The sequence below is a fragment of the Mesoplodon bidens genome, assembly GCF_964165515.1.
Source record: "Mesoplodon bidens genome assembly, chromosome: 5".
NCBI lineage: Eukaryota > Metazoa > Chordata > Mammalia > Artiodactyla > Ziphiidae > Mesoplodon > Mesoplodon bidens.
In genome coordinates this window covers 130,013,389-130,037,559 of record NC_138161.1, presented here as the reverse complement: position 1 = coordinate 130,037,559, position 24,171 = coordinate 130,013,389, and the positions used below count along the sequence as shown (strand labels likewise).

The 24,171-nt window shown below is 41.9% G+C and overlaps 2 protein-coding genes across 2 annotated transcripts in view; one reads left to right on the top strand and one right to left on the bottom strand.

Annotated features, from left to right (window-relative positions):
- The window catches only part of ERICH6 (glutamate rich 6), a 35,454-nt gene extending 15,978 nt beyond the window's left edge, over positions 1-19,476 (bottom strand). The window contains exons 1-10 of the mRNA XM_081235179.1: positions 18,965-19,476; positions 18,124-18,181; positions 13,325-13,416; positions 9,225-9,287; positions 8,866-8,921; positions 8,649-8,765; positions 5,581-5,694; positions 4,213-4,370; positions 3,703-3,773; positions 2,699-2,844 (exon numbers count right to left, since the gene is read on the bottom strand). Coding sequence (XP_081091305.1) covers positions 2,699-2,844; positions 3,703-3,773; positions 4,213-4,370; positions 5,581-5,694; positions 8,649-8,765; positions 8,866-8,921; positions 9,225-9,287; positions 13,325-13,416; positions 18,124-18,181; positions 18,965-19,262 — 1,173 coding nt within the window. The 5' untranslated portion in view covers positions 19,263-19,476. The remainder of the gene's footprint in view (positions 1-2,698; positions 2,845-3,702; positions 3,774-4,212; positions 4,371-5,580; positions 5,695-8,648; positions 8,766-8,865; positions 8,922-9,224; positions 9,288-13,324; positions 13,417-18,123; positions 18,182-18,964) is intronic.
- LOC308617795 (uncharacterized protein) lies at positions 5,726-11,453 on the top strand. Its single transcript, XM_081235180.1, has 3 exons — positions 5,726-8,379; positions 9,636-9,804; positions 10,911-11,453. Exons 1-3 carry the CDS (start codon positions 8,182-8,184, stop codon positions 11,213-11,215), a joined length of 672 nt encoding a protein of 223 aa, XP_081091306.1. The 5' UTR covers positions 5,726-8,181; the 3' UTR covers positions 11,216-11,453.
- Positions 19,477-24,171: the final 4,695 nt, after the last annotated feature.

The following is a 24,171-nucleotide window of genomic DNA, read 5'->3' as shown; positions in this document are numbered from 1 at the left end:
AGGGAAGCCCCTATCCTTATATTTTAGATATAGTCTCTTGTAATCAGTATATGGTTGGAATTTTTCCTTAAAAAAATTGTCTTGACACTCTTTGTTTATTAACTGAAGCATTTACTCTATTTACATATAACTACTGACATTCCTTGATGTGTTCTATTTGTCCTCTGTTATGTGTTTTTCTCTTCCCTTATCCTTTCTTATCTTTTGGGGGGCATTTAAAGTGAATTATTCTAAATTTTTTGCTCTGCCTCTGATAGCTTGGAAGTTATACTCTCTACTTGTTATTTTTCTGGCTACCCAAGAAATTTCAGCAAGCAAAGTTAATTTATCAAAGTCTGAGTTTAAACTATGTGTTTGCCCTTCTCCCAAACCAAGGACTTTTAGAACACTATAATTGCATTTAGCTTTCTTGCCAAATCATGTACTATTTTTTCAAGCATTTTTACTCTATTTCTGTTTCTTGAAAGTCCTTGAGCCATTATTATTATTATTGTTTTATCAGTCAACTTTTAGTTTTATACATATATCCCATGAATGCTTTTCTTTGCTCTTCATCTTTCTTGAACCTCATACTATCCAACTACACAAAGAACATTCTTTAGAATTCCTTTTAGTCAGAGGCTACTAGTGACAAACTCTGTTTTGCCAGACCATGTCTTTTGGGGGCATATTTTAATGAAAGATATTTTAACTGGATATACGCTTCTAGACTGACTTATTTTCTTTCAGCATACTGAAGACATTATACTGGCTTCCATTGTTGCTGTTGGGAGGTTATCTGATTTCTAACTGTTCTCTTTTAAATGTAAGCAGACTTTTTCTCTGCTAATCTTTAGATTTTCTTTTTGTCTTTGGTGTTTTGCAGTTTCACTATACTGTGTCTAGGATTTATTTTTATTTTACTTTATCTTTTTAATTCATCCTGCTTGGGATTCATTGGGATTCTTAAATCTGTGAATAGGTCTCTTTTATCAGTTTTGGAAAATTATCATACATTATCTCTTCAAATACTGCCTCTGCTTGATTATCGTTTTTTCTCTCCTTCTGGGATTCTGAACAAATACATTTTAGAACCCTCATTCTATTTTCATATTATATACACTTTTCTGTATTCCTTACCTTTTTTTGACCCCATGTAAATTTTGGGGTAAATTTTGGGGTAAATTTTGACAGTTTTCTTTTAACCTTTCTTTCAGGTCATTAGTTCTTTCTTTAGTTGGGTCTAACCTGCATTTAACTCTCATCTTTTAAGTTTTTAATTTCAGTTTTTGTATTTTTCATTTCTATAAGTTCATTTTTTTCTTTTCAATTGTAGTCCCTTTATAGTTTTCTGTTCCCTCCATATATCTTCAAGCTGATTTTTTGTTTTCATAAACATAGTTAGATTACTTCAATTTTCGAAGGCTTTGTAGATCTTTTCTTATTGATACTAATCCTCTGAGTTTTCAATTGTGGTGTTGAGTTTCCTTGTGTTCTTAATTATTTTTCACTGTGTGCTGGTAATTGAACTTGAAAGATAATTTGTAGGAGTGATTTCAGGGCTAGATAAGTGACCTTCCTTCAGACAGGATTTGGATTTGATTCTGTCAGAACCTCAGTTCACTGCCATGCCTTAAATTCTATATCACCCAGGAGAAACAAAACTGGTCTCAGGAGTTTAATTTCTAGGGATCTATTCTGGGGAACTATATTTAGTATAGTGTAAATTTATACACAAAGATATTGAAAGCAATGGTTAAACTATATGAAAACACACATAGATATTAAAATGATGTTAATGTAAGCTATGTAATATCATGGGAAAATTGTTGATAATTAAGTTAAAGGGATAAAAATTACATGTGTAATATAATTACAGGTGTGTTAACAGAAACCTATGCTTAAAAGCTCTAGAACAGTGCTGTCTAATAGAACTTGTAGTGATCATAAAAATTTTCTATATCTGCCCTGCAATATGGTTGTCTTTAGTCACACACAGCTATTTAACACTTGAAATGTGGCTAGCATGACTGAAGAATTACATTTTATTTACTTATTTAATTTTCATTATTTTAAATAAGTTATTTAATTTTAATTATTTTACGTTTGGATAGCCATGTGGAGTATTTGTTACCATATTGGGCAGTGCAGATCTAGATAATATTGAAATAATAATGATTTGGGGGATGTGGGTGAGACTTCTGATGATTTTCTCCCATTCTTTTTAGTTTTCTAAAGGGTTCCAAATGTTCCTTACTATACACTGATCACATTTTAAAGTAAAAAGGCTTTAACCAAAATACCCCCTCATAAAACATATGTAAAGCATTGTTATAAAGTCTAGTGTAAGTTAAAAGGCCAAGTCCATACCAATTCTTTTTGACAAATAGTTAAATGTGTCATGTAGCCAAGCTGCCATATTCATCATGACAGCTTTTATAATTTTAGGTAAAACTGATTTTTTTTTTTTTTTTGCGGTACGTGGGCCTCTCACTCTTGTGGCCTCTCCCGTTGCGGAGCACAGGCTTCGGACGCGCAGGCTCAGCGGCCATGGCTCACGGGTCCAGCTGCTCCACGGCATGTGGGATCTTCCCGGACTGGGGCACGAACCCGTGTCCCCTGCATCAGCAGGCGGACTCTCAACCACTGCGCCACCAGGGAAGCCCGGTAAAACTGATTTTTAAAGAGTAGCAAATAAAAAAAATTACAAGCTAATTACCTTTCCACATGCTATCCTAGAATCACAACAAACAATGGATATATTTCTTTTGTCTAGTTGATAATCAGTTAGTTCTTCCTTAGCTGACTCTACTTCTGGAATATCCATGGAAAGTTGATAAGAAATTGTTTTAAACTGCTTTGCATCTAATGGGAAAAGAATCACATGAAATACATATATGATGTTTAAAACTTTACAAAACCTCTCTTCTAAAATGAAATTTCAAACTCTGTTATGGATGCATTGATTCATTGGACATTTTTTTAATGGAAGAAAAATGAGGACCTCCCTCTTTTGTTTAAAAAAATGAGAAATTCTCATTTGGTTGAAAGAAAAATAATGATGATTTTCATTACGTGGAGTTTTCTGGCCTTAGGTTTAGTAGAAAACAGTTGAATACCAAGGAATTTTATACTAGGGGTTTAGTTAAAAAAAAAAATCTTCTCTAAGTATCTTTTCAATGGCTCTGAGTCATAGAGTAGGAGCCTGATGCTCAGAAATATTAAATAATTTATTCCCAATTGGACAGCCTATGAGGAGAAAAGCAAGGACATAAATCCAGAACTTCTGATTCTAAAATCGGTGCCCCTTCTGTTGTACCAGGTACTACAGCTATACTGGCCAGCTGACCGATGGGGTCAGCTATATAAGAAAGGAATCTGATTTATTTTTGACAGATTTTCCATATCCTAGCTTGAAACAAAATGGGATGTATGTTTGATAAAACGAGAGACAATGAACTCAAAAGCTCTTTCTAGCTATCTGTAAAGTGCTCTATAGATGTCGCTAATTTATTTCAATCAGTAACAACAGTGAGCTGAAGACTAAAAACTTCAAAAGCCAGATGACGGAAAAGCGGGATTTTCTGAGCCATTTTGACTGATGTATGATTTCATTTTGACCAAAATGAAAAATTTTAATGTTATTTTTAGAATACATCAATTTTTGCTCTTGGTCAAACATATGAGCTTTCTGATCTATAACATCAGCGTTAGGGAACTTACCTTCTTCAGAGAAAGCAGTCTGTTCTTTTGTTAATATTGCATAGTGTTTGGCCATTTGTCGCTCCTGTTTTCTACAAAATCAAAAAATATGATGCATAAGTCAAATATGTTGGAAGTTTAAAACAGTATACTATAAATTTTTACTGTTTAAATGCTCTTCCTTGTTATTTTTATCTGTTATTACTTGTGAATCAAGTCATTTACTCAGTGTGCGTGTGTTTCTACTATATTTAGTGGACAGATTTCTCCAATATAGGAATTCTGAATTGCCCTGAGAATTTGGGGTTGGCAAATTTCTACTCTTAAGTCAGTGAGTTCACTGAGTTTCTGAAATCTGACTCTTACAATGTCCACCAGGAATTGCAATAGGTTTGCTTTGGCCAATTTTTGTTTCTTCACTGGGAATGCATCTTCAAAATTATCTATTTTGAGAAAATGAGGTTCATTTTACAAAAAACTCTCTAACTAAGTGGGCCTATCTGAGTTTCAATATCAAAGGCTCACTGTTACCTCTGCAAAGCTTTTTCCTTTGCTTTGAGTCTGTCGACTTCACTGCCGTGGGCGGCATGAGGGTCAATACAGATTAATTCAGCTTTAGAGCTTTGGATTTTTTGTTTTTCCTCATAGATGTAGTCAATCAGGTTTTGGAAATAACTACAACAGGAGGTCTGAAAAACAGAGTTCATTTTCATCTCATCAGTCCTAGATGAAGATAATTACAGGAGGGAAAAAACCCCAAAAATGGTAATGGGGTTTTGGATAACAATCTATCATAACATTTTTTTGGTAACAGTTTTATTGAGATATAATTCACATATCATACAATTCACCCATGTAAAGTGTACAAGTCAATGGTTTTTAGTGTTGGGTTGGCCAAAAAGTTCGCTAAGGTTTTTCCATAACATTGTAGGAAAAGCCCGAATGAACTTTTTGGCCAACCCAATATAGTCACAGAATTTTGCAGCCACAACAATTTTAGAAACTGAAACCTGTACCCATTAACAGTTACTCCTTATTCTCCTCTCCTCTCAGCCCCTGGCAGCCACTAATCTATTTACTGTCTTTATAGATTTGCCTGTTCTGTACAGTTCATGTAAATGGAATCATACAACATGTGGTACTTTGTGACTTGCTTCTTTCACTTAGCATAATATTTTCATATATGTCGTAGCATGTATAAGTATTTCACTTCTTTTTATGGCTGCATAGTATTTCATTGTATGGATACCCCACATTTATTTACCCTTTCATCAGTTGATAAATGTCTGGGTTGTTTTCACTTTTTGGCTGTTATGAATCATGCTGCTGTGAACATTTGTATACACATTTCTGGGTGGACATATGTTGTGAATTTTCGTGGGTATATACCTAGGAATGGAATTGTTTGTTGGGTTATATGGTATCTGTATGTTTAACTTTTTGAGGAATTGCCCAACTGTTTTCCAAAGCAGCTGCATCGTTTTATATTCCGCTTCAGGAGTGTATGAGGGTTCCAGTGTCTCTACATCCTTGCTAACACTTGTTATTATCTGTCTTTTGGGTTATAGTCATCCTAGTGGGTGTGAAATTGTATTCCATTGTGGTTATGATTTGTATTGCCCTGACGGCTAACACATAACTCTCTTAAGAATGGCAATGCAGGGAATCCTCTGGTAGTGCAGTGGTTAGGATTCTGGGCTTTCACTGCCAGGGTCCCAGGTTCAATCCCTGGAGAGGGAACTAGGATCCTACAAGCCACACGGTGCAGCCAAAAAAAAAAAAAAAAAAAAGAAAAAGAAAGGCAATGCAGTGGAAAGGTGCAGAAGAAAATACTACTTATGCTTAAATTAGTGTCTAAAAGTAACACTATTTCCTCAGTGAACCTGCTTTAGAACTTACATGTTCTACTAGTTCAGAGCTATTGTAGTCACAGGAAAGATCCACATTGGAGAGAAATGTTCTTAGATCACTCCCACAGAATTCACATGTGGGCGATACCTCCTCCTCTTCTCTCTTCAGAAAGGAGACAAAAAATGAAGACATGCCCACAAGGAGGCCCAGAGCCTCTCAGAGCAGGCGGAGCCAGAGCCCTGGACAGGGCCAGCGAATGTCCAGTCAGACAACAGGGGTGATGAGGGATGTACAGACCTGCTTGAGAACTCCTGTCAGACAACATGAGGGCTCCCAGCGATGGTTAGTAGGGAACTTTCAGGGGTCTGAGAACCTATATCAGAAGGCACCAAGCCAGCAGGATCTGTATATTCCAGAAATGAGACATCATTTCCATTCAAGGGCTGTTAAGGGCTGGGGAGGCTGAAGTGGTGTTCTGGGGGCCTCTGTCTGGTGCAGCTTGGTGGGGTGCAGCTGAGCCCATCAGGAGCTCTGTGGGTCCTTGGGACGCCTCCTCAGTGTAAGAAGAAAGTTGCAGAAATGATTTTACTGTTGACATCAGTGTCCCTTGTCGAACAGGGAGATGTACAGTGTGTGACTAGATGCGGGACACAAAGGATAACACATATTTGATTTTGTGTAAATGGTCTAAGGTGTTTAAATACCATAAACTCTTTCAAGAAGTGTCAACTAAGGGCTTCCCTGGTGGTGCAGTGGTTGAGAGTCCACCTGTCGATGCAGGGGACACGGGTTCGTGCCCCGGTCCGGGAAGATCCCACATGCCACGGAGCGGCTGGGCCCGTGAGCCATGGCTGCCGAGCCTGCGCGTCCGGAGCCTGTGCTCCGCAGCGGGAGAGGCCACAACAGTGAGAGGCCCGTGTACCACAAAAATAAATAAATAAATAAATAAAAATAAAAAAAGAAGTGTCAGCTAAGAAAAAGTTTTGACATTACTATGTAGGCCACTGTTTACAATGCTCAACTTTCTAAAATAAATTAGAGTCCTTTCTCAAGGGAAGCCCCAGTTGGCGCACCACATTCTCCTGTCTGTGCTGTGAAGGTAATCCAGGAGGGGGAGGGGAGGCTAGAGGATGCAAGAGGAGGCTGGGAGTTACGGACGCAGGTGACTTAGTGAGGGGTGGATGCACTATGGTCCTCTTAGTGCTCTGAGGTCATGGCTGTGACTGTAGAGGCTCCTGGCAGGTGAGCAGCCAAGCCTCGGCACAGGCCTCCAGGAAAAGACCCAGATCATGGCTTGCGTGTCATGAAACCACCAGGGCACCTGTAGTTGCCATGGAAACCATTCTCCGAGCCTGGCAAAATGACCGCCATGGGGCCAAAGGGTGACTGAGATGGCCGGTGCAGCCAGGGACCCTAGAGTACAGTCCAGTATAATTAGGCCATGCAAAGTACCCGGTAATAAGTACTGCACATCGCTGAAAACACAACACTCAGGGAGGAAAGCCTTGTAAGAGAGAGATGGTGGTGACGAATCCAGGACAGCTACCAAATGATGGAATGGGCAGGAAGAGCTTGGCACCGCCAGGCCAGCTACAGACTGTGCCACCAGCATCTCGGTAGTGAACTCCTCCGCCCATAGCCCCTTCACCCCTTCACCTGGGGGCAAAGTAAGTAAAGATGCTTCAAAAGACATGAGTGGGGGTGGAATTTCCACCTCAAGAGGTGTGGCTGAAGAGGAGAGCTGGCCAACCAGCTGCTGCTGCCCCCGAACTAGACCAGTGTCCAGGCCCATCTCAGAAGACCTGAAAGGTGGGCCCAGGGATGCAGGTGGAGCCAGCCCCGTCCAGGGGCCGGTATAGGGACAGCTCTGTGGAAGGAGGTCCCCAAGGCCTTCCTCATGTTCAGGCGCATCTCTGGGTGTCAGGGGAAGAGAGCTCAAGAAACTTCCTGGATACAAGCCTTTGTGCTTCAGAAAAAGGAAGGTGCTATGTTTGAAGAAAGAATTTCAGCCTGAAGAGTCTATAGGGTGACCATAAAAGTTAGAAACCTGGGCAAATATAAACAGTAAATGTTGACTCATATTACGTTACGTGATGTATTTAATGCGTTACCAGGCATTAGAATCGCATAGTTCAACGTGCTGCACAAAATGTCAATGAACACCAACCACACTGGTGCGTCCACACGGCGTTCCCGTCAACTCCTGCACACACATCTGTGCCATCCTGCCTCACAGGATTGGTATCTCTCATTTCAGTGAATAAGCCTGTACCTTTAGTGTACCCCAAAAGAAGTGATCAAGGAGGTTCCAGTCTGGGGAGTGTGCAGCTCTCTCCACAGGGCCATGCCGTGCAAGTTTGGAAATAATCATACCACCGGTCAGTCCCTTACCTCTGTGGCAAAGCAGGGTGGTTTGTATCCTGTTGGAATTACTAAGGTGACCTCTCCCTTGCCCACTGAATGCAGACATTAATTGGTTACTTAGTGTGATCAAATATAGCTAACGTTCACCTGTGCTGCCAGGCTTTATGACCACTGTTATAGGTTGAGTTGTGCTCCCCCAAAGGCTCTGTTGAATTTCTAACCCCTGGTACCTGTGAATGTGGCCTGACTTAGAAACGGGGTCTTTGCAGATGGATTCAAGTTAAGATGAGGTCATTAGGGTGGGCGCTAATCCAGTATGACTGGTGTCCTTGGAGAAGAGGGACATTTGGACAGAGACACACAGAGCATGCTGGGACCACCAAGGCAGAAATTGGAGTGATGCAGCCGCAAGCCAAGGAATGCCAAGGATTGACAGCCACCACCAGAAGCTCAGAAGAGGCAAGGAGGGACTCTCCCCTCCAGGTTAGACTTACTGACACCTTGATTTTGGACTTCCAGCCTTCAGAACTGTGAAACAATACTTTTCTGTCACTGTAAGCCACCTAGTTTCTGGTATTTTGTTACAGCAGCCCTAAGAAACGAATACAGCCACCCTAAGTGCTGTTCCAAGTAAATGAGCTCTTTGCCTTTTTTTTGTAAAAGTATGTTCACTGTCTTTTGTGCAGATCATCATGTGGCTTTTTATACAATTTATTACAGTAAAAGCAAAAAGAAATATAAATGAAAATTACCTTGAACTTAATGCCTAAATTGGAACTCTCTTGTCTGAATGTGAGAATAGATGGTGGCCCGATGCTGGGTAGTGTTCTCAGAGAGGGCTCAAAAAGTGTTATGAAGTCGTCCTTAAACTAGATTTTAAAAAGAGGGAGAAAGAAAAAAGTTGAAGATTGAATAAGTGATTTTTACCATGAGTTCAGTGTACTAGTTGGACTGATAAATATTTCTTACCTCCAGCTCACATAAAATATTTAGTTTTGGCTCTTCTGGGTTAATTACCCATTGTGCTGAAGACAAAAAGACAGATTTAGAAGGAATGTTTGAAAACTCTGTGCAGTGTATTCCATTTTCTCTAGTTTGAAGATCCTAGCCCATGACACACACTCACTCACATACACACACACACACACACACACACACACACACACGTGCTGTCTAAATGCCCTGAAACCCTACCTTCACCACCTTCTTGCATATACTCTTAGGGGAACTCTTTTCTAAAGGGGTTGGACACCATCCAAGTTAAGGCTGGTTCCCTAAGGGCAGTTTGCCTTTGCCAGCAGAGGGGATGACGCCAAACATCCAGTTACCTCTTAATTTAGAAGCTAGGTTTTCAGGTTCATCTTCCTTCTTTACAGAGGGCACTTCCTTCTCTGTAAAAAGAGTGTACATTTGTCATCAATCCTGACAAAGGGTGAAAGAAGTCTAATAGAAAAGAAAATATGCCTCTTGGAAAAATAAGTCCCCTTTTTGTGTTTTATTTTTAATTTAAAAAATTTTTTGCCTTTTCCCAAATAACATTTTGTCAACAGTAAGTAACAAACAGAGAAGACTCACCACTAATGAATCACATTTAAAAATGCTTCCTTGCTTCTTTTTAGTCTTAGAATGCTACACGAATGCATATTTTATTTGATTATAATCATGGTTTGCAGACCCTTTTGTGTTCTGCCTTTTAAAATTACTATTCTGTCTAATTTATGACTATTATTCTGCAAAAGATTTTTCAGAGAGAAGAGTGCTGGCGTGGGGTGAGAGGGCGGTTCCCAGTTCAAGACAGTGAACTAAACCACCAGAATAGTTCCCTCTGCAGATTCCAGGGCAATACTGGAAATGGGGAAGACAGCCATCTATCAACACACGAGCCGCTTGGAGTAAATGTCTGGAAAGGTAAGCAGACAGGACTGGGATGATGAAAAACCAATCAGAACAACCTACAATGAGACAGAGGTAAAGGGAGAGGGCAGACCCATTTTCCCTGTATAGCCAGGGCTGGTGCTGGAGAAAGAGATGGGCTTCAGAAGATGACATACTTCATACGTTGAGTACCTGAACAATTAAAAAATATGTTTTGGGCACTTTGCCCAACAGAAATGCCAGCACAGGTATTAAAAAGAAAACAAACAAATGAGCAAGACTTTCATTAAGGCATTATTTGTCATAGGGAAGAGGTCAAAACACAAAACCAAACCAAACCAAACAACCCTGCAGCCTCTAACAATCAGATGTATTACATAAGTCACAGTAACTGTAGGTATATAAGGCAATACTACATAGTCATTTCAAGGAATTAGATCAATATTTCCTGACATGGAAAGATGTCCCTGATACACTGCTAAGTAAAAAAAATTAAAGAAGAGATAAAACTGCTGTTATTCACAGGAAATGTAATTGTCTAGTGGACTTTTAACTGATAAAATATTAGAATAAGAAAGTTCAGCAGGGGAATCAGATACAAGATTAATGCATTGAAATCAATAGTTTTCCTATACATTGACAAGAACCAATTAGAAAATATAATAGGAAAAAAAAGATTCCAATTATTACATCAATAAAAGACAACTGTAAAACACCTAGGAATAAACTAATAAGAGGTGCATATCAGTTCTCTATTAAAAAAACCTACAAAAAAGATATGAAAAAATTGAAAAGGTACATTAGGTTCCTGCTGTTAAAGTAATCAAACAAGGAAGCCATTAGATGAGGGGGCTCTAATGCCTTGGTAGCCAATCGTTAAGCAAAGTGAAACCTAAGCCAGAGTCAATTCCTCAAGGTTAGTGCCTCAAGGTTAAGAACAACTCATAGCAAACAGCCAACCGGGCTTTCCCAAATACAGTTAAGTCCTCTACATACGAACCTTCAAACTGCGAACTTTCAAAGATATGAACGTGCGTTCCCACGTCCAATCACATAAATTAGTTCACGTGTCTGGCGTACATTGTCACGTGCATGCATCCTCTACAAGCGGTTGTGCTTTTGTATACTTTACTGTACAGTACTGTTGGCTGTGCAACACGAGGAGCTGACTAATGAAAACCTGATGGAATTGGAGGCCCAGAGAAAGGACGAAGAGAGACAAGAGGAAGAAGAAGTAACTGAAGAACCGAAGAGATTGACGACACAGGAGATGGCAAGGGGATTTTCTTTATTTGAGGAGGCGCTGTTAGCTTTTGAGGCACAGGATGGTGCACGAAGGTTGCAGCAGCATTTCAGAATGCAGTCCAGTGCTACCATGTCATCTATGACAAGAAAAAAAGAGCTACGACCCAGACATCGCTGGATCCTTTTTGCAACAGGGTAGATAGAACTGAATCTGGCAAGGAACCAGAACCTGTGCCATCCATGTCTGGCATGAGCGAAATTGCCTTCCATCTCCTATCGCTGACGATCCTTCAGCTCTACCATCTCCCTCCTCCAGTCAGTAACTCTTCTTGCCTGTTCACTCGGTGCCAGTCCCTGGATGCCAGCTGTTGTGCTGTACTACTGTACTTTTCAAGGTACTGTACTGTAAGATTAAAAATGTTTATTTTTTGTTTGTTTTTTATATAGTATTTGTGTGAAAAGTATTATAAACCTATTACAGTACAGTACTACATAGCTGATAGTGTTAGTTGGGTATCTAGGCTAACTTTGTTGGACTTTGAACAAATTGGACTTACGAACACGCTGTCGGAGTGGAACTCACTTATATGTAGGTGACCTACTGTAATGCAATCTTGAGCAATAGCCAATCAAATGATTTCCTTGCTTTGCTCCCATGACTTCTCTATAAAAACCTCTCCTTAGCTCTTGTCTGTGGAGTGCTCCTAACCACTTCTGGTTTGGCGCTGCCTGTTTCCAATCCACATCTGCTCAAATAAACTCTTAAAAATTTGAAAATGCCTCAACTTATCTTTGAACGCTGCAGAGCAGGACCAAAGAATCAACTTGTCAAGCTCCACTGAAAAACTTCATCACAATTACATTGAATATATAGATTAATTTGGGAATAATTAACATGTTTTTTAATATTAGGTTTAATATTATATTAATATTTAATATTAATTATATGTCTAATTTTTAATTTTTTAAAAAATATTTATTTATTTATTTATTTTTGGCTGTGTTGGGTCTTCGTTTCTGTGAGAGGGCTTTCTCTAGTTGCGGCGAGCGGGGGCCACTCTTCATCGCGGTGCGCGGGCCTCTCACTATCGCGGCCTCTCTTGTTGCGGAGCACAGGCTCCAGACATGCAGGCTCAGTAGTTGTGGCTCATGGGCCTAGTTGCTCCGCGGCATGTGGGATCTTCCTGGACCAGGGCTCGAACCCGTGTCCCCTGCATTGGCAGGCGGATTCTCAACCACTGCGCCACCAGGGATGCCCAAATTTTTAATTTTTATGTTAGATTGTGTCACTCCTCTGTGCAGACCCTCCAGTGACTTCCCACTTCATTCTCATTGAGTAAGATTTGGTCCTTGTTGTCTCTCTGATTTTATCCCATAGGGCTCACCTCCTTACTTACCCCACTGCAGCCAAGCTGGCTGCCTCCTTGTTCTAGAAGGAAGCACTTGTTCTTCCCTGTGCCTGGAACACTCTTCCCCCAGAGATCTTTATCACTCTCTCTCCTCCTTGAGGTCTTTACTCAAATATTTCAGCTTCTCAGTGAAGATTTCCCTCAGCATCCTGGGTAAGCTTGTACCCATCTACCCAACATTTCCCATCCCTCTCCCTGTTTTATTTTCCTCCTTAGCACTTACATTATGTAAGATATTGTGTATTTACTTATTTTATGTATCATTTATCTCACTATTACTTCCACCTCCCACATTTTAATAGAAGACCTTTGAGACAGGGGGTTTGTCTGCTTTATTCATTGCTGTTACCTTACAACAGGAAACTGACCTATGACAGGTGCTTGGTGTGTGCTCAATAAACATCTCATGAATAAGTGATATAACATAAAACAAATGGTAAAATTGAAAGGAAAGGCTATTCATAACGACCACTTCTGAGGAATATACTGGGATAAATTAAAAACTTAATGTTTACATTATATTTTTATTAATGGTTTGATGTTTAAAAACAGCACACATGTTACTTCTATAATAAAAAATAAAGATGTGTTTCAAAATATGATGGCAGATTATTTCTTGGTGTGAACACAGGTGCTACCATTTGTTAAAGGCTCAGTGCCAAGGAGTTTAAATGTTGAGTTTCATTTTGATCTTCATAACAGTCCTGTTACAGAAGGATTATTATGGCCAACAGACAAAGAAACAGAGTCAGTGAGGTTAAGTGACTTGCCCAGTTGTCATGGTGTTAGTTTGTTTTGGGGCTGGGATTCAATCCTAACTCTCCTGCCCATCTACACCAGTGCCCTTTCCAGTGTACAATCCCATCTCCCAGCAAAAGCTAAAAAACCAAACTACTTACTTGGCTGCTCCATGCCTGACAATTCTTGAAGCCAACTTTCTTCTGTTTGTACTGATGTTGGAATTCTGGGATACAGATTGTGATAGACAGCCCTGAAATTTAGACAAAATGTTAGTTTTCAGTATACCTATAGAGTTGTTAGCAGTTCTTCTAAATCTAGTACATTTAACAATCAAATAACAGATGTTCTTAGAAGATCCTGATTTCTTTTTCCTTTGAAATATTTTCTTCCGTTCTTATGTCTTCAGTAAAGTCAGGCACCGTGTGTTTGCATCATATCTGTTCTGTGCAAAGCACTCCTCTCTCAATCCTGGAGGCTCCCAATACCGTATTATTTCTCTCATGGAGTAAATTACTACCCCTCTATCTGTGCTGTGTGTTGGTGGTGGTGGCGGCCACGATGGTATGTGTGTTTAAACATTTACTTGAATTTAAATTAGAACGTGTTGTTCATTTTAAAATAGCTTTAAAATAATCCAAGCTCTTTTTAAAGGGCTGAAGTTAAATGCGTGGTAATTTAGCAATCTGTATTCTTTCCACAAGCAGTTTAATCATTTAGTTATCATCTACATGATAGGAAGCAGGAATTTATTGACTTTTACTAGCTAAAATGACTGTTACTGGTAACAAGTAAACAATACCTATTGCTTTTCAAGTTCCTTTGCCTCTTTGAATTTCAATTTTTTTTTGCCATAATTTGCTGGCTCTTCTAAAATTATCAAACAAAAATTTCCCAAATAATTTAGTCAACTTTAGGATTGTCACTTTTTCACCTTTCTCAGTTCTTTCATGTCTCCACCTTCCTTTTTTGGTGCTTTGTTCCTTGAAACATTGTGTCTTGAGAACTCCTCTGCAGAAGCCACCTGAACAAGTGTCTGGGGGAGTCCTATTTGTCTAAGTTCTCATGGAAAAAAGTTATGGGACCAAGAGTAAAGGAACATTGATGAGCAATCCCTAGACAACGTTTTACATTTCAGTGTTTCCCCAATACAGTAGTTAACAAAATCAATACATAACTCATCTAGGTCTCTGCTTCCCTTGAACCAACATGAAAGATTGTTTCTGAAGTTCTGTGTAAAGATGGCAGACATCGGAGGATAAGAACAAAATTAACATTTCCTGAGAACTTACTGTGTTGTAGTAGATACATAGTAGTTGCTTTACTTACATTACTTCATTTATCTTTACAAAAATCAATCAACGTAGGAATTAGTATACCCTTTCCTTTTTTTTTTTTTTTTTTTTTTTTTTCTGCGGTACGTGGGCCTCTCACTGTTGTGGCCTCTCCCCTTGCGGAGCACAGGCTCCGGATGCACAGGCTCAGCGGCCATGGCTCACGGGCCCAGCTGCTCCGCGGCATATGGGATCCTCCCGGACCGGGGCACGAACCCGTATCCCCTGCATCGGCAGGCGGACTCTCAACCACTGCGCCACCAGGGAGGCCCACCCTTTCCTTTTTTTAAAAATTTTTATTGGAGTATAGTTGATTTACAATGTTGTGTTAGTTTCAGGTGTACAACAAAGTCAATCAGTTATATATATACATATTTCCACTTTTTTTTTTTTTTTAGATTCTTTCCCCATATAGGCCATTACAGAATATTGAGTAGAGTCCCCTGTGCTATACAGCAGGTAGTATTCCTTTTCTATAGGCAAGGAAATCGAGGCTCTGGGGGGCCCTCTCAAAATCAAACATGGCAGAGGCAGATGGGGCCCAGACCTATTTGGCTCCAAAACCTGTGTTTCTCCAGAAACACTCCTAAAGTTTGCCCCAGAATAGTAATAGGGCAATGAAAAGTAGAAATTGAGCCAATATTGGTTGCACTTCTGTGTCTTTTAAGGACAGATTTCCTTAAAAACACAATCTCACCAAATTCACCAGAGAGTGCTTTGAAGTACAGAAGAAGCATCTTCTTAGGAAGATTTATGAGGAGAAATGAAGAATTTGATTTAGGAAAGAGAGGTTCCCATATGATAGAAAGTCCAGGTCAAGATGGCACCTGAACACACAATTCTCCCCTTCCGTCCAAGATCTTATTGAACTAACAAACACTTCAAACCCACAAACAGCCATAGCCCTGGAAAACAAGCAATAGCCCTGGAAAACAAGCAATAGCCCTGGAAAACAAGAGCGGTGTCATCAGTAGCCAAGTAATATTGAAGAAGTCCTTAAAAGAAAGAAAATAAATGGCCTCAGGTTGATGGGAAACTAGAGCAGAGACCACCACAGCTCAAGATAAGAGACATAAAGTTCTTCCAAAGGGAACACCTGAGAAGCTCCTACCCTGGACTCGACCAAATGCAGAGGGGAGGGGGCTGGAGACGGCCATCAGGGTAGTTCAAGGAGTGAACATGGAACAGCTGGCCAGTCAGACCCCTTCCTCTCCTCTTACACAGGGCAGTTGGCAGCAGTTGTGTTTATTTCCAGATGAAGCCCAAAGAACTGGTTTCTAAAAAGCCTGCCTGGGGAAGTTTTAGGTCTGAAAGAGAAGCAGAGTGCAGGATGAGTTACTCAGGACCTACCCAACAGGCTTGGGTGAAAAAGGAGGAAGGGAGAGTCCCAGGAAAGAAATGCATGAGGAACTCCAACCACACAGTAAAGTGTCCTTATCATAACTAGTAATAGTGGGCTTACCCTCCTTGCCTGCTCCCTGCCGACACCCCACAGGAAGCTGGCTGTGACTGCCTTACCCACTCACGCAGGACTCACAGTCAACCTTCCCCTGCCAGCCCAGTCAGGAAACAGAACTACTTGGCTGCAGGACTCCTATCCTAGTTTTAGCTACCTATCAGTCATTCATTGATAAATGCAATTGGATAACCAAGGATTACCAGCCACTTAAGGACAATCCATAGCATGGAATAGATGGACCAAGAAAAACAAACAGAACAAGTGATCTTGAAAGAAAAAAGAAGAAATACAAAAAACAAAGGAGAACTTTAGTATTTTATAACAGTACCCTCAGAGATTTAAACACACACACACACACACACACACACCTATTCAGAGAGTAAGAATCGCTTCTTGGAAATTATATGAACCCCCAAATAAAAAATTCTGTACAAAGGCTACATCGTAGCATGTAAACACCAAAAATCTTGACGATATCCAAGAAGTCCAACAGCCAGCTAGTAGGAGTTCCAAAGGAAAGAATAGAGAAAATGAATGGAAGGAAATAAATATCAGAAGGGTTTGAAAATCAGACTGATCAGCAATACTGGATACTAGAAGGCAATGAAGCAATGTCTTTGGAGCTCTGAGGGGAAATGGTTTTAAACCTATTCTTTTATGCAGGTTATATTATTAATAAAGTATGAGGGCAAAAGGAAGAAATTTCAAGACAGGCAAGAACTCAGAAATTTGACTACCCATGAGATCAATATGAAATAATTACCTGAGGAGTTTCTCCAGCAAAAAGAAAAGGAATAAAAGAAAGAAAACAATATGGAAAACAAGAAAGTATGGCCGTTGAGCCCAACTCAGAAAAATTGAAGACAACTAAAAACAACTGAGAGTTGAGAAGTTCTTCTTTTAGGAGCCAAGTTTTACAGACATAGGATTTCATTTTCTTGTGCATGAATGCAGCCACAGCATTGGGTTCTTAGCAGGAAATTATGAGTATTGGTTATTGGTCTTCAATTTTTAGAATCAACTTGTACCCAAAGCACTAAGAGCTAATTATAATTACAAAATATGCCAACACTATAAAACTTGGTAAAGTAATATGACTTTATAGGACTATATATTATATATTTTAATAAAGTCTGTTAAATAATTTGTTAATTGGGAGAGGAAAGGGTGAGAGGAGAGAGAGAAGGAAGTAGAAGTGCATTAAGGTGTTAATTTTTCAAAATAGAGTTAATAGTTACTAAAATTGATAAATCAAGAAGTAGAGGTTTAAATCCTTTAAAGTCCTAAAGGTTAGAAAATATAAAAATAGTCTAACTACTGAAAATGGAGAGGAGGGAAGTAGTGTGTTACATTCCTCAGCTTTCATGGTGGGAAGTCAGTAGCTATGTCAAAAATTAATAAATCAAGGAATGAAAATATGCTATTTAAATTATACTGGAAACAAGCTGTTAACTGTTAACTCTGGTGAGTGGAAGTAGGAGCAGAGAAGGGTACAGAAATTTTAAATTTTATAGCTTTGTCTACTTTATTGTTTTAACCATGTACATATATTATCTTTTATTAAAATGTTGACTTGGATAAATAAAAACATATAAGTGGGGCAGAACAATTCTCTTTCTGCTTAAAAATGGAAAGTTGCTTATCAAAGCAAAACTGAGGTGAACAATAATGTGAGATTGTGGACCCATGTTTGGTGTGAGGTTTCAGGGTAGACTGATAAAGATGTTCCAAATGTGTTTCTCTGGTGTCTTCCTGTTATAGTTAGAAGTGCTTGGAGGCTAAGAGCAATAACAACAACAAGAAAAAGAAACCATACTGGCCACTCTCCACCACAGGTGTCCCTGATCACTCCTAAATTTAGCCAATAGAGACTTATGTCCTAAAGCCTCATAGCACTTACTGTTGTGCACATGGCGTTTATGATCTCATGCTATATTAGTAAGTAGACATGTCATCTCTGCAGGTAGATAATAAGCCGGTGATGGGCAGGGACCCTGTCTATCTCCTCCAAAGTGTCTAACAGTGTAGATTAAAAAACACCTTTTTGAATAAATTGGTTGTAAGTGCCCTGGATGATTTTACTCTACTTCCTGACATGTTTATTCCAAAAGTAAACATCATCAGCTTCAAAAAATAATAATAGAGAACACTGAAAACAATTTCTTACCTATCTAAATTCGTTTCAGACGTGTCTTTCTTAAATGTCTGAAATATTTTAGGAAAACCTGTTGAATGAAACATTAAACAATTTAGCCATTCCCTTTAAATCAGTGGCTCTCAAAAGGACACTTTTGCCCCCCAGGAAACATTTAGCAACGTTTAAAGACGTTTTTGATTGTCACAAAGCCCGGTAGGGGCTAACTGGCATGGTCAGAAGTAGAGGCCAGGGATGCTGCTAAACATCCTGTAATGCGTAGGACAGTCCATCCTCCTGCCCTCAACACACGCGGCCCCAACAAAGAATGATCCTGACCAACATGTCCATGCTGGGAGATGGACAAATCTACTGTAAGAAACTGCTGTGCCTCTCTTTTTAAGGAAGTGGCTGGAGTGGTTTCAGTCCAGGAAGTTAAGCACAAAAGTGAATTGGTTTTGGCTGGGCTGTTTCAGTAGCAGAGCGCCCTTAAAGCACTACTTTTCTTCAGGAGTGGCGCGCGCGAGCGTGTGTGTGCGTGTGTGCGCGCGCGCGCGTGTTTGAGGGGGGCGGCGGGGGGAGAGAATGGATGTAAGAGGACGCGATCACTGAATGCACGAAGTGGTATAAAATGAGCACTCCGTACAGCACTGCCTGTTTCCGGTTTGACGAGGCGTTTCCCCTTTATCCTCAGCTGTGGACTATCACAAGCTTTCAGTGTCTTGAGGGACTGAGATAAGGGTGTGTGTGAAGTCTTGTGTGTATTTGGAAACAGACTGCCGGGTAGACGAAGGCTCTAGAGGAGTTGGACCTGCCCTCCCCTAGGGACAGGGAAGCCTTCGAGGAACGGGCTGGGCGGGCCGGGGAGAGGTACTTTTTTGGGAGGAGGTGCTGGAGGGTGCACTATCGCTGGCCACCGACGTCTGGCTCCACTTCATGCTCGGCGTTCGGCTGAGCGTCGGCGTCGGGCTCAGGCTGGGGCTGACGACGCCGGCTAAGTGGGGGCGAAAGGCTTTGCGTTCTTCCTCATCGTCATCTGCGAAGGCCAAAAGCTTCCATAAGTGCTCCTCGCTGAACCTCCCGTGGAGCGCCAGCTCCTTGTCCTGGTCCGCCGCCGCCGTGTCCTCCTCGTCCTCCTCCTCGGGCTTTCTGAAGCTGTGATGCGAGTGCATGTTGGCCGCGGCGGGCGGGAAGCGAGATCGCGCCTAGCTCAGGGGACACCGGCGGTCCAGGCCTGGGGCGCGCGAGGCCTCCTGTGCGTCCGTCTCCGTGGGCAACGGCCGGCCGCGCGGCCCCCGAATCTGGAGATTAAAGTCGCAGGACCCTTCAGGCCGGAGGACTGGCGCTGCGGGGAGTGGGGCGGAGAGGCACGGAGCGACCATGGGGAGCCAGCACCACTGAAAGCTCGTTTCGCACCTGCTCTCCGGAGTCTCGGAGAACCCTAGCGGCCTGCCGTGAACTGATCTTCCTTTCCAATCTCTCTCAGCTCCTTTGGAGCCAGTCTTTCAAATTTTTTTAAAATTTAAAAAATGGAGGTATCGTTGACTTACACTATTATATGAGTTTCTAGTGTACAACATAATGATTCCATATTTTTGTAGACCATACTCCATTTAATTTTATTATAAAATATTGGGGAGCCAGTCTTTTTTCTTTTTTTGGACTGGGGGAGGGGGAGTGGCTACTAGCTATAGGCACCCATAAGGCCTCTTGGTAGTGCTGATGCCGGCGTTTGGATGCTTGCTGGAGCTTATGATAAAACTTTATTTACAAAAGCTGGCACTTGTCCTTGGTCGTAGTTTGCTGGCTTGGTTTTTTAAAACACTGCCTTAAATATTGTTTATCTTGATTAGTGAGATGATTTTTTTTTTTTTTTTTTTTTTGCGGTACGCGGGCCTCTCACTGCTGTGGCCTCTTCTGCTGCGGAGCACAGGCTCCGGACGCGCAGGCTCAGCGGCCATGGCTCATGGGCCCAGCCGCTCCGCGGCATGTGGGATCTTCGCGGACGGGGCCACGAACCCGTGTCCCCTGCATCGGCAGGCGGACTCTCAACCACTGCACCACCAGAGAAGCCCTGATTAGTGAGATTTTTGATGCCACTTACATTTTGCGACCGAGGTGCGTGACTTGCTCTAGTCCAGGGCCTGACTGATGCTTGTTTCATCCGTCCATCCAGGAGGTGGAAAAAGCTTGAGGCATCTGGCCACCAAGGCATCTCCTGTGTCTTTCTGGGGCTTTGTTTTCAGCTCGTTGTACTTGTTACCCCCGGAGCCAGAAACCAACTCAGGTTTGGCTGCTCATTGCTCAAAAGTCAATGGTCAAGAAGCAAGGGTAGGTGGAAAAAGAAAGGTGCTCTGTTCAGGAAGCTGGCAACCTGAGGAGGTGGTGAACTAGTGTCCCCCAAACCATCCCCCAATGGCCAGATCAGAGTGCAAGAGCCTTTAAAGGAAGCTTCAAGGATGTGCAGGCAGGGGCTATGTGCAGAGCAGCACAGTCAGCTCTGACCATCATCTTGAAACTGGTCATGCGGTGGTCTGGTCAGCGTCATCTTGATTGTTTTAAGCACAGTAAATCTTCAGCTCCAGGATCGGTGTGTTGCCATTTTCTTGAGGCCAGTCCCTGGAATTGTGCTAGCCATAGGTTCAGTACTGCTCAGGATGGAGCAGCTTATATTATGAGTACAATCTGGTCATCATGCAGTTAGCTTTTTCCCTCTTGTGGTTGCTATAGTATCTGCAAAACAACTCAGGAATGTGTCTCAGATATTGTTATCTATGTCCTTCAGGGAGAACTAAAGATTCTGTGACTGCTATTTGGCTGATTTCCTGTTTATTTATTTATTTATTTTTGGCTGCGTTGGGTCTTCGTTGCTGCGCACGGGCTTTCTCTAGTTGTGGCGAGCGGGGGCTACTCTTCGTTGCGGTACGTGGGCTTCTCATTGTGGTGGCTTCTCTTGTTGCAGAGCACAGGTTCTAGGCATGCGGGCTTCAGTAGTTGCGGCATGCGGGCTTCAGTATTTGCAGCATGCGGGCTCAGTAGCTGTGGCACTCGGGCCCTAGAGCGCAGGCTCAGTAGTTGTGGCACACGGGCTTAGTTGCTCCTTGGCTTGTGGGATCTTCCCAGACCAGGGATCGAATCTGTGTCCCCTGCATTGGCAGGCAGATTCTTAACCACTGCACCACCAGGGAAGTCCCGATTTCCTGTTTAAATTGTTACCAGTTCTCTAGGCCTAATTGCTATTTTTGTCACTACATGTCTACATCCTTTCAATCATTAATTCTTGAATCAGGCTTTTGTGACTCCGGGGAGGCTCCTAGGAGACTAAAGCCTTTTTCTACAAACAAGAAACAGGGGACATGGAAGAACTTTTGTACCTGGGAGGGTCCCACAGGATCCTGCTTGGTTTCATACTTGCTAAAATTTGTGTAAGATATTTGTATACACACAAAAAAGTATACAGAATAATATAATGGACATCTGTTTATCTCCTACTCAGACTGGAAGCTATAACTTCACCATACAGTTCAGCTTCTTTTTAAAAGCCTGTTAAGACTGAGAAGGGTTCCTGGTGGGAGGGATTGTGTCCCTGCTATTTGAATTCAGCTCTAAGTAAAGGATGCCAACTGAGATTCTATGTGGCTGAGGACATCTGGATGTTGTGAAAAGGGTCCAGATTGATCCTTATATTAAGTGACCAGGAGTAGGCCTAGAAGTCCCCTTGTATGATCTCTGCTAAATAACCCTACATTTTCCAGCCTCAGTTTCTCTGGGAGTAAATTGGGAATAATACTACTTACCCCTAAGACGTATGTGGAGACGATAACAGGGCTTTCAAGGAAGCAGGAAGTGAAAAGTTAAGTGTCGAGAATCACTAAGCAATATTTTATGATTATCAGATCAAACTAATATTTATTGAGGACCATGAGCCAGCTCTCTGTTGGGTGCTGGGCCATGAGTGAGCAGGAGAAGTGTGTTCTGCCCTCACTACCTGCCAGCAGTACCTGAGCATGGGGCAAGGGTCCAGCAAGCTCTCAGGCACTGGGACAGAACACGGCAGGTGAGAGGCACAAAATTGCCGTGCACTTCAGGGAGTCAGAGAGAAAACACGCAGAATATTGTTGGAAGAAGAGCTCTTGCAGGCTACTGGAGCAGTCACCACAGATGAGAGGACATTTGAGCTGCTTTGGCAGCAAGGGGAAAAGGTGGGTGTTTGGAGAGGAGAGTGAAAACCATTCAGGAGCATTCCAGCTCGCCCAGGGCAGGAAAGGGGGCCAGCGCAGGGCAGTATGGGTGGAGATGTCAAGACACAATTAAGATAAATGGATTGAAAAATTACCCCACCCTTTTCTGGGCAATAAAAGCCTTTTGATGCTGGAAGGGATCCTAAAAGTCATGAAACTCAGCTGGCCACTTCTACTGAAGGGAAGTGACTTGTTTGAGGAGAGGCAAGTTTGTTTGTTTCCAGAGTCCTCAGAGAGCAGGATGGGTATCAAGATGTGGGCTGGGGGAAAGCAAGGGTAAAAGTGTTTATTTTCATGGCGGCCACAACCTGCTCAAAGCCACCTTCCTCCTTGCAGTCTCTGATTCCTCTCCTGGAACTTAACTGTGGTCTTCCCAGAGGACTCTTTGTCACTCCATCCAAGCACCTAGCAGGTGGTGTTATTGAGAAGGACAACAGTGACATGATGAAGGACATGGATTGGAGGAGCAAGACTACATGGGTTTAAATCCTGGCCTCCAAACTGACCGGCTGCACTATCTGACTTCTCAATGCCTCAGTCTCCACCTCTGCAAAATGAAAATAATATTTTAATCTTCCTGGCAAGCGCATGAAGTGGGCACTAATATTCTTCGAAACTGGTTTATAGGCTGGTCACGAGGGTTCAATGAGTTAATGTACATAATAAGAACAGCTCCTGGCACACTGTAAATATTCCATTATCTATTCACATTTTAGAGTGTTCATTGTCTGGCCATGAGAGTGAAATTAAAGTTTGTGGCCAGAGGCAGCCATGTGGATGCCCCTTTCAAAGCTTGTCATCGATCCGAAAAAGAAGTGAGAAGGTTAAGAAGAGAGAGATTTAAATAGGCATAGATGATAAATGCCCAAGTGTACTTATAGGCTGAGAAGGAAGTGGCAGATGGATTGGAAACTCCTTTCCAAATCGGATTCTCCTCCACTTGTTAGCTCCCTACTGTCTGGAATTTTTTAGCCAATGAGCAACTGAATAAATGATAGCTGACCCTATAGGAATGTTACATGTGGGAAGAGCATAGAGGTGCAACATCTGTGAGCAGGGAGATATGCCCAGGTTTGCTCTTTACTCTATTTTCTGGATTATAGTTTTTATTTTCATCCTTACATTCCAGTAAGTGCTGACAATCCACCAGGCCTTGGACATTTGAGAGTAGCTGGCCATGGGGTTAAAGATCTTGCTTTATTTCCTAGTGCAGCTTTAATGAGGAGGGTAGGGTGTACAGCCTGTTGGTTCAGGAGAGGCCCTCTGAGGGTGTCTCAGGAGTCTGGGTCGTGTTTCTATGTTCACATTGTCCCATCAATGACTTGTAGCAGTGATCAGGGCCGCCAGTGTTTGGGTGGAGGCTGATTTAATAAGCTGTGGCCCTATTTCTCCAGTGATGTCTCATTACACTCTTACCCACTCCTGTGTTCAGGTCCTGCTGATGTCTTTGCAGTCCTTGAATCTACCGTGTGCCTCTCGCCTCAGGGCTTGCAGCATATGTTCCTACTCCTGTTCCTACTCCCCTTGCCTTAGCTGGCTAACACCTACTCGTTTTTTCAGGGTTTCCAGGAGGTGCCCCCTCCCCCATCGCCCCTGATGCTACTCCCTTCAGAGACTGCACAGATCACAGGCATTTCTGCTTGTGTATTTGTCTATTTGCACTTACTAGGTTCTAAGTCCCACCAGGGCAGGAAATGTATCTATTTTGTCCTCCACTGTGTTCAGAGGGCCTAGTAGATACTTAATAAAAGTGGGTGGATCACATAAAAGTAAATGGGTTTTAGGTATAATTTAAAATAACCACTAACCTCACAGGTGAACAACTCGGACTCAAAGATAC